Source organism: Diplotaxodon limnothrissa, linkage group LG9, assembly GCF_057381915.1.
Source record: "Diplotaxodon limnothrissa isolate DT_005_m linkage group LG9, D_limnothrissa_male_GT1.1, whole genome shotgun sequence".
Classification (NCBI taxonomy): Eukaryota; Metazoa; Chordata; class Actinopteri; order Cichliformes; family Cichlidae; genus Diplotaxodon; species Diplotaxodon limnothrissa.
In genome coordinates this window covers 32,432,859-32,443,532 of record NC_140604.1, presented here as the reverse complement: position 1 = coordinate 32,443,532, position 10,674 = coordinate 32,432,859, and the positions used below count along the sequence as shown (strand labels likewise).

Genomic DNA, 10,674 nt, shown 5'->3' with positions numbered 1-10,674 from the left:
ATAAACTGTGACCTAAACTTCACTCTGTAACATAATATTCACATATATATAAATATATCACATTACCTGCATGATTAGGTCAAACTGTGTTGTGTTTCTCAGAGCTGTAATTGCCCACCTGCACTGCCCTAAAATGTGGCCAGAAGCTTAACAGTGATGCGTGTGTGTGGTTTGGTAATACAGATGAGAAATCAGGTGTTCAGCAGTCGTTTCCTGTGGAGATGATGACTGTTGTTCTGGTCTCTTGGTCTGTTTCTCCTGGCTCCTGTTTTTAGCTGCCGGCCTCCTGAAAAAGGTCCTAAAAGAGAGATAAGAGACATTTAAGAACTTCAGTATGGCAAATACTAAATATAAATACATAAATACTTTATGTATTTATGTATTTATATTTATATTTATATTGTTTTTCCCTGTCCGTAAGTAAAGTTTTGGGTTCAACATAACCAAAAGCCGGATTCTTTTGGTTCAACAAGCACATATTAAACCCAACACTTTAAAACAAATGCATGTTATTTTCATACAGAAGAAAGCAGGCAGGACAATGGTGTGTTTCACTGTATTTACAAGCATGAGATTCAGGTCCTGCAGTGTCTTCTTAGCTCAAAAGTTTGATTACATAACAGAAGTGTAATCACTCATATCATGGTGCTTTTCGTACGGTCCCTTTTTCCTGTACTGTTATCACAATTGCATAAAAAGTGTGTAAGAGACCTTTATTAAAACGTCTAATCAACAGATTTAAATGTCAGTCTCATCCACCACCTGTTCATCTTACAACAGAGACAAAACTGTTTAATTAAGAACAAAAACTGAAGCCGTTTGTCTGCAGATAAACTGCTGGTTTAATCTGTCATATTTTTACACTTGTCAGATTCCTTGTAAACTTTGCTGCAGGCTGACAGCAGCCATCCTCTCTGTCTGTTTAGCAGAGACACCTGCAGCATGCAGGGAGGAGCCTGAAGGCTCAAAGTCAACTAGAACCACTTTACAGCACTAAATAATTATTTTGTATTTGTATAAAAAACATGTTGTGTTTATGTCATGAATGGATGACTTCTAAATATAACAGCACTTGTGTGCACGGTCCAGATGTTTACAGGCCTCTGTATTAGCCTTCATATCTTCTGATTGGCTGCTCCTCGTAAGCAGGTGGCTTCTTAACCTGGGATGACTATAGTAGAAATAATCCTCTCTATGGCATCATATCGTCTAAAACTGAGTATTTGCCTTTTTACTGGATGGAGTAGAGCAGTGAAGACAGACAGAGAGAAGTGAAAGGGCCATATGTCGGGGGGTCTCTGTTACCTGGCTACTGGATGTCCAGCTTATTCGGGCCGACGCTGTGGATGAGCTGGGACGACTCGGAGGCGGCGCTGTAGCCGTGAATCAGCAGGTTCTTGTTGAGGTCTCCGACCCCGCTTCCAGCCTGCATTTTGGGGTAAGGCTGCACCTCTGCAGCCTGCTGCTGCCCTCGCCCCGGGGCGTCATCGTCCATCAGGTGCCCCAGCGGGCAGCCGTCTGTTCCCTCGGTGACCGGCGAGAACTCGTGGGCGCTCGCTGGCTCATCCCTGGACACTGGACTGATGGAGACAGATGGAGAGCTTAAAGGAACAACGATGACAGAGACACAACATTTAGTTTATTAGAGCGTCTCGACGGGCAGCGTCAGTATTTAATGAGCAGTATTTGATCTCACAAACATCAGGCTCGGCTGTGGACATGAAGAATGAAGCCTTTAACCAGACGTGAGATGAGAAGACGATGAATGGATTACAGAGTAAATGAAAAGGTGATCAGCAGGGCTAAACACCTCCTTGTTGTAATGTCACAGCAGCTCAGATTAGCTATTCAGAGATCAAAGAGTAATGGTCAGCTGATCAGCTTGGCTTTAGGAAATTTTTATGTTTTTCCTTTTAATAACATTTTAGGATTTTTGCAGAGCTCTTCTAGTCTTACTGAACCATAGATATTCACACATAAATATCAAATTTGGGAAGAGAGCCGCAGCAATGATCAAAATAGTTGATGTGATTTAGATCAATCGATTTTGTCTGTGTTTTCTGTGTAGCTGCGTAAAGACACGTGACTGTTCTGGATAAATGTAGAGGCCTGGGGGAAGCCTGCTAATAGGAAATAAAATAGGACCTAAGACTGACCCTTGCTGTACATCAGAGGTAATGTGAGCTATAGACGGTTTATGATTGCTTAGGTTGTAATGAAAAGGGATTTAAAAAACTCCAGTGGCTCGCTCTCAACCACAGAGTGCTGAATGAGAGCTGACCTGACACTAAATTGAGTGAACGCTGGCTTCTGTCAGGCAAAGAAAAGAATTTTAGTTAATATAAAATATTATGACATACTGCCAAACTAAAGCATTATGATGCTCCCACGTTTTAAATCCCAGCACTTGAGTCCTGTTTTTTCCTCTGGTTCGTGGTTTTGAGTTGTAAGCGTTCTCAGTTGTTGGGGTGTCAGAAACCTTTGAGATGCAGACAGTTGACTAAATGAGATGAGGAGGAAGGAACAGGTCACGCTTTGGGGAGACCTACCTCACGTCCATGGACTGGACCCCATCTGACAGCTCGTCCACACTGCTCTTCTCCAGGGGTCCCAGCATGATGACGGGGGCTTCAGCGGGAGTCGCGGCGTCCTCCTCCGGGGCGACAGCACCTTCACCTCGCACCTCGATTGCTGCCAACATACACAGGAAGTCTTTACTCGAGGTTATAAAAGAGGTGCTAAAGGTTTGATCCCGGCCTCGGATATCACAGTTCAGCATCACTTCCTGAAAATGAATCCTGAGAAATGCTTTATAGTTGCAGTAAATTTCGCACCCTTTTTCAGATGTTCCACCTCTATCAGTGGTGACAAGCATCCGGATGAAACAGTGGAGACTCCAAACCTCCACCAAGGCTGAAAGTTTCCCAAATACATAGTTTACGCTTCTTAAAGGGAGGAAACTGTCTCAATTTGCAGACTTTCAAAGGATCTCTTTATTTCCACATTTTCAAAAATTCAAGACCAAACTTCAGACAGAAATATTCATCAGACGTTAACATATAGACTCTTCAAACAATGACACAAGTAACCGGATTAAAAGTCTGACTGGAATAAAAATGCTTCATGTAAACACACCAGATTCTGATCCGATCACGTTACTGTGGATAAAAATCTCTTTCCAATCGAGTTACACTGATCATTAATTGATGTCCACTTAAACACTTCTTTTGATTTTCGGGGTGAAACTATCCAAACTGCACGTCTGTTACATCAAACGATGACGTCAGTGAGAAGGTAGGTCCATTGGAAGACGAAATACGACAAAGTCAGAAATGTGAGAAATCACAGCAATGTGAGGATGAAAGCAGAAATCCAGAGATCCAAATCACAATCCTACTTTTCCAGAAAACTCGACAATTCTGTGCATGTCAAAAATGATTTACTCTGTTCAGACGCTGGATGCACATAAATGCACGTCATGATCACATTACCTTATTCAGGGTGATTATCTTGCTTCATAATTATTTGCAGGGAGCGGCTTTAACCACTAAGAGTAGGAGGTTTAAGCCAACAGCGTTCCTGAAACTATGATCAACAAAGGCTTCATTAATTAAACTTCACTGCAAACCTCACAGCCCGCCGGCCCTCGAACACAACGAGCTGAGCCGAGGCTTCCTGGATATTTGTGATTTTATTACAGGTTTTGTTTTAGGCATGAGCCACAGCGCTCTGCGTCCTCCCTCCCCAGTGACTGCAGATAGAAATGAGCCAGCAGCTAAATCTAGTACAAGACACTGTAGTTTCTTATGACTTCGATATTTCTGTGCATGGTTAAAAATATCAAATAAACAAACAAAATCATTCCTGTTAAAAAAGCAGTTTTACACCCTCAGTCAACTGTTAGTGCAAACCATTTTTACACACATAATGATGCGTGGGGGAGAATAAAAACCAGGCACCCTGAATGCTTTGGTGTTCAGCTTCCTCTACTTAAACATTTCCTGATACATTTAATAGTTTCTCCTTCAGTTCAGAACCACCGGTTACGTTTAAAGTATTTAAAAGATGTTCATAAAACCAGGTGGAACTCCCTGCCGGCGAGGCCAGTGAAAGGAGTGTAACAATGTTCCTTATAAATGTTTTCTATCATAATCTTTCTGCTTCAGTGTAAAGCTGCGGTAATTACAGAGTGATTCACTTCAGCTGTGCTGATGAAGGCGTCGGCACGCGAGTCCGTTCAGGTCAGAGAGTTCAGAGAGTTCAGCGAGCGCTGCAGTTTTTCCCCTCAGCGTTGGCTATTTATCCCACCTCCGCCCATCAGGAGGTGCTGTTCCCCCACCTGTGTAACACTGCTGAGTCACACTGCAGCTGCCAGTTATCACATCCAATTTCACAGAGAGGCCTGATCGTGGTGGAGAAATTAGATTTTCAAAAACGCTTCCCATCCAATGAGAAAAGGACGACAGGGAAAAGGACTCTGAACTGCACTGGTGTGGAAAATTAAGTCATTAGTTTTGTAGTGTGTGTGTGTGTGTGTGTGTTACATCCATTTACCTGGAGCAGCAGATGGAGGCTCCACTTCACTCTTCCTTGTTCTTTTCATAATCTCCTCAATTCTCTGCAGAAGCAGACACACGGCTGGTGTTAACAGAGAGAAATAAAAGACGATCACATCAAACTTTTCGAGTTCATGTTGTGTCATGATAATCCATCTGCTCGTAAAAGTGTCTGAAAACGGTGCAAAAAGGGAACAAATAGAAATCCAAGAATAAACAAAGAGCCGGAGCTCCGTTCAGCACATCCAGGATAATTTTCCTTGTATGGCTTCATTTAATCTGACGTCTGTAAGCAGTCACATGAAGGTCGTTTCAGGGCCTGACAGGTTACAGTAAATTAACAGAAGACAGTTTTTGTTGTTTCTCTGCGACGAAGTGAAGAACAAGCAAACATAAAAACAGAATTAAACGAAGGCTTAGACTCTGATTTAAGGTCCACAAAATGTTGCTGTGTTTTGGGATCGTGTATTAATGCCTACAGAAGAATGAAGTTGTTTGAAAATCGCAGCCAACAGGAAAAAAAGGAATGACGTTGCCTCACGAGATGAAGATTTTATCTGATTTGATCATTTCTCTTCCAGGAATGATGATCCACTGTCCTGAGAACTGATTGGGGAGGGCTAGTTCTCCAGTATACGTTACCGTGGTGATGTACCCCAGTGAAACTGAACAATATACAGAAACTTCAAATGACTCGGGGCGAAATAACTGCTGGTGAGGTGAAGTGAGCAGAACTGCGATAACGTTCAGGTGAGTGACTGAAGAGACCAGAGCGAGTGTGAGTGTACCAATGTCTGCAAGCAACCAGCAGCTTCAAAGTTATGTGTGACGAGTGGATCTCTTGCCATTGTATACGCAGCTTTAAAAGTGAATCATCGTCACATCCCTGAAAACCCCAGGGTTAAACCTTCAGTTACCCCGCTAAGCCTCAAAGCCTGCCTGGTAGCACAGGGAAAACAGGGGGCAGCACATCAGGGGAACAGCAACCAAATTTAAACATATCATAAGAATAAAAAACTGTCTGAAGCCAACTACGTCATATCTGAGTCTCCTGAAACTGTCTGGATCCCAGGTGAGAAAACATCTTAAAAGGTGAATTTTCTGAGCTCTAGTCTGTGATTAGTCTGTGGAGATGTTCGGTACCTTCTTCCTCTGCTGTCTCTCCTGCTCCTCCTGGATGTGCAGCAGCTCTCTCGCCTGCCTCTTCCTCTCAGCCTCCCTCTGAGCTCGCAGGAAGGCCTCCTCCCTCTGAAAAACACGCAGCCAATCACATTCTCGCTATTCTTCAGTTTACAGTGTGTAAACATGAGTTACCTGAAAACATACAAGAGTCGAACCGGAGACCCGCCCCCTTTGCTTCTCTAACACTGCCATGGCCGGTCTTACCTACAAGCTGTCGATCTGCACTGATATCATCATTAATCACTCTTCATAATTACTGTAACAATAAATCAGGGTTTAACCACTGCACCTGCAACCGAACAGGTTAGAGGTAGAGAATAAAGATATGGTACTACAGCTTGTGTGTCTGCTCTTTGCATAATTCACCAACTTCTTCTTTTAATACAGTTGTAATAGTTTTCATTCAGCTGGCATTCATAAATCAGAGATTGGGGCTTTTGTCTCCAAAGCTTTACTTGATTAAGTTTTTTTCTCAGTAGTTGGAGTTTGAAAGTTGAAATTTGGAGATAATAAACTCCAATTTTGACTTATTGATATAATAAAAAAGCTCTTTCAGTGGCAGAAACAGACTTCTGTACTTTACCATCTGGAAGAGGGACTATAAACAAACATAACAGAAAGAAGCATTTTATAATGAAATTATTATGGCATTAAATAAACTGCAGTAATAATAGAAAAAAAAATTATTCACATTTTTTAAATTTATTTTATTTGTTTAATTATTTACTTTTTTATTTATGCACCTTTTTAATTTTTTATTTATTTAATCTTCTAATTTTTTTGTCTTATTTAATCCGGTTTCTAGTTGTATTTATTTATTTTTAATAGATTTTTGTTATTTCCATATTTCTTCTGACATTTTTTTCTGCTTCTGTGTCCGTATGGCATGAAGCTTTCACCTACATGTTAGCATTCATTTATAATATTAAATCAAGACACATGACACCCATAACTAAAGAAACCTAAACACACTCAGAGACATAAATCCTTCTTTTATAGTAAACTGAGTCCTAACGTAAATGTATTCAGAGCAGGGTAAGGATAGCAACATGGGACACTTTAATGTAAGTACATCAATAAAAACACAAATGCATGGGCCAAAGTGATCCGTGAACATTGTTAACAATTATTCATTTGAGCTGAAACTATGCAAACACTGAGCAGCATCACCTTCGTAACAATAAAACACATCATAGGTCGTTTCATTCACACGGACCTCTCTGTCCAGCTGATCCTGCATGTCCTTCCATCTCTGCTCCTTCTGCCGTCTCTCCTCCTCCTCCCGTCTCACCTTCTCCTCCTCCCGCCTCACCCTCTCCTCCTCGGCCTGCTGTGCCGCCCTCTCCTGCCGCTCTCTGGCCTCCTGCTGCCTCCTTTGCTCCTCCTCGGCCCTCAGCCTGCAGAAAACCACAAAGTCTGAACTTCACAGGGCGCCACAGACGAGACAAAGATAATCATCTCTGACAATTTCTATTTTTAATGCATTGTTAATATTGTTGATTCAGTATACACAGCAAACAGTCAAAGTAATCAAATCAATGACTTTTTCTACTCAGTCTTAGCTCTGAATAACTCCAGCTACAAAAGTGCAGTATAAGTACATAACTAGTCCCTATAAACAGGACAAAAAACACCATAAATCTCCTGTTTATAAATTGAGGCTTTTGGATATTCTCCATTTTGTTCCATCTACAACAATCCCTGTAAACTTTGCATTTAACAAACTATTTTGTGTTTAATTTTCCTCATCAGAACTGGAGCAAAATGCTGTATTTTGGACAGTATTGACTGCTACGATGGAACTATGAGTGAAACTCGATCTAATGTCCATTAAATGTTCAGCGATTGTAAGAAAAAACAAGAATCATAAGTCTAACGTTTCACATGTTCAGATAGAAACAGAACAAACCAGAAACATCTGGGTCCAGTGAACAGCTGTGTACGAGGAGCACTCACCTCTCCTCCTCCTGCCGCTGTCTCTCCTCCTGCTCCTTCTGTATTCGGGCCAGACGGCGTCTCTCTGCCAGCAGTCTGGATGCCTCCTCGGCGTCTGTGGTCCCACCCACGCTCCTTCCTGTGGGCGTGCCCGGAGACTCTGTTGGGGAGGATGGAGAGACACAAAAAACATAAAAAAACAGTTTAAAAGATTTCAAAAAGCCTTTAAACAACATTACAGCTTCATAAATGCTCAGCTAAGGGGACCATCTCACCAGAGCTCTGCAGGTAAGACCTGCTGATACATGTACAGATACAGAAAGGAAAGCCAGGAGCATCTTCGGTTGTGTTTTCACTCGATGTGCACTCTGCAGATTCTGTGGCGAGGTTCTGTTTGACATGTTGAATTAAACCTTCTTGTTTTGCTTTTTTCTTCGACATTTAGAGTTTATCATTCGCCTGAATTATGCTGAATATGACCAAAGGAGATTTCTCCTTCACCAGGTGGTATTTTGACCACTATCACCGTCCCCTGAATTCAATCGACATCAATAAAAAACTGATAGCTTAGTTAAGGCGGCATGTGTAAAGTTACTGCTGCACGTATGTCTTCACCTGCATTGAGTTCTCTGCTGGTGGATTTGGGGATCTTCTTCTCCGATGTCTCAGATTTGGTGGATTTCCTCTCCAGGGTGCTGTGACCTTTGACCTCGTCGGTGCCGGGGGTGGTGGCTCTCTGCCGGAGAGGGGAGGGCGGGTACTGACCAGGGGAGCAGGGAGACTGGGCGCGACTCCTGCTGGACCTCACCCTGAAGCAACCAACAGAGTCACATCAAGTCGCCTGTGCTTCAGGTGAAGTGTGCGTGTTCATGTTCAGACATGAGAGGACAGAAAACTGGCATGTGACTATATTTGGGACAAAATGCCCATCCTGTGGTTAGGTTTAGGCTGAGCGTATGTAAACACACAGTGCGTGTGTGTGTGTGTGTGTGTGTGTGTGTGTGTGTGTGTGTGTGTGTGTGTGTGTGTGTGTGTGTGTACCGTTTCGGTGTGGCAGGGCCCTTGCTGTTGGCCCTGAAGGAAGAACTGCGGCTTGGTGTATTTGCTGACTCCCCCTAAAAGTCATATTTCACAAATATTACTGGCTGTATAAACACATGATAATCAGAACATCAGGACTTCGTGAAGCTCTTGTTATAGCCGTGTAACTGGAGACCCATCAGTGAGGATGAGTCAGGATGAAGCTTCATCATGCTGGATGCAGCTTACTCACATCAGTAACGACTACAACATCAGTTTGTGAACGACGTGAGCAGTCGTTTTCCTGCCTCATTAAAACTGAGTCCTTCCTTCCTGTCCGAAGCATCAGTGCAGAACGACAGAGGATCATCTTACATGCTCGTTAGCTGGAATAAAACTTCATGAATCTCAAACAGTTACTAAACAGTTCTGACTGCATAGATGTTTGTTAGCATACAAATGAATTCATTACTGAAAGCGTTTACTGGCTTTTTGACCGGTGCGGCCCAGTTTAGTAACTTGCACATCTTTAATCCTGCAGCTACATCCTGAAACTAGTCAGTACCGAGCAGGAACCCCGTCTGAGGCTGAAATAATGAGGTGGAATGAAAAACTATCAGCTCATCTAATGTTTGCTTGAGGCTGGCTCTGACAGAGTCCCCACACACTCAGAATTCACAAATTTACAGCAGAAATAAAGACATTTAGAGTTTGGTATGACTGCATGGGGGGATTTTTCTGTACCTCATGTTAAGGTTTAAAGTTTGGGGCTTGGCCGCACTGTCTGACACACATGACAACACAAGTGCAGAAGCTCCCAGCTGTATACTAATCTTCATCTTAGCTCCATGTGTATGCACTTCCTTTTTTAGCAGTTTTACCCTGAGAGGCTTAAGACATCAGCAGTGTCAACTCTAATTATAACTCTAACCCTAAAGATAAAAAGAACAGCTTTAAATATGTAGTACTTTACAAACAGAGTTCACACACTGCTGCAGAAAAAGTGTGACAACAACAAATTCAAACAGAGGTGCAGACATTAGGCTAAATGACAAAACAGAACAAAACTAAAGAAAAGTTCAGATGCACAAAAACACAAAACCCCACCTGTAAACATATTCAAATCTTTTATAACCCAAGAAAAAATAAAATAGTGTTTTATTGGTCTGTTATTTAGCACAAGATTTCTGTGTCCCTGCATCGCGCCATAATCATTCCACCCTATTGTTCAAATATGACTTCTGGCTCTAAGAAAAACACAACATGGTCAAAATGTTAACACAACCAGAGTCCAAACACCACGTTTCATACAGGTAATGCCTGTTACCTGGCTACAGTGCTGACACTCAGACTGCAGGACAAATACACAGTCCTGCAGTTATTAACCTCTTACAAAGAAACCAGAGACTTACAAAAGCAACGGCAAGTGATTCACCCAGCAACACATCACACAGAGTCCACAGCTCTGGGAGAGTGAAGGTTCATGAGTCCAGATCTATAAGATTACCACACAGCACAACAGTTGCTAATGTGCCCTTTTAGCTCCAAACACCTCGCTTACAAAGAGCTATGTGGTGTTATATGTTAGTGTGTGTGTGTGTCTGACCGTGGGTGTTTTGGCTCTGGATGTTTCTTCGGGGAACCCAGCGATGCTTCTGCGGTTGGAGGAACTCCTGGTTAGTTTGTGGTTGTTGGATGAAGCTGTTCGATGGGACACAAAAGACACTGACGGGTCAAAGACGGACACACAGAAATAACACGTGAAACACGTTTACAACATACAGACAGAGACACAGATGGAGGAGAATGAGACGCTCGGTTAGGAAGACACGTTGTGCAAACAAATGAGAAACCGTTTCTGCTTTTTCTGCTGACTCTAACCCGGAGAGGCTCACTGCGCTTCCAGATAGAAAAAACAGCATTAACTTTTTGTCCCTTAAAAACACAAGTAAAATATTTTTAACAAGTAAAAAGCTGGTCT

The 10,674-nt window shown here is 42.4% G+C and overlaps 1 protein-coding gene across 1 annotated transcript in view; it reads right to left on the bottom strand.

Annotated features, from left to right (window-relative positions):
- Window positions 1–236: 236 nt before the first annotated feature.
- map7d2b (MAP7 domain containing 2b) overlaps window positions 237–10,674 on the bottom strand; it is a 29,771-nt gene continuing 19,333 nt past the window's right edge. The window contains exons 8-17 of the mRNA XM_085363029.1: window positions 10,300–10,418; window positions 8,715–8,788; window positions 8,289–8,482; window positions 7,695–7,833; window positions 6,955–7,135; window positions 5,700–5,804; window positions 4,555–4,618; window positions 2,550–2,691; window positions 1,306–1,601; window positions 237–298 (exon numbers count right to left, since the gene is read on the bottom strand). Coding sequence (XP_085219155.1) covers window positions 1,310–1,601; window positions 2,550–2,691; window positions 4,555–4,618; window positions 5,700–5,804; window positions 6,955–7,135; window positions 7,695–7,833; window positions 8,289–8,482; window positions 8,715–8,788; window positions 10,300–10,418 — 1,310 coding nt within the window. The 3' untranslated portion in view covers window positions 237–298; window positions 1,306–1,309. The remainder of the gene's footprint in view (window positions 299–1,305; window positions 1,602–2,549; window positions 2,692–4,554; window positions 4,619–5,699; window positions 5,805–6,954; window positions 7,136–7,694; window positions 7,834–8,288; window positions 8,483–8,714; window positions 8,789–10,299; window positions 10,419–10,674) is intronic.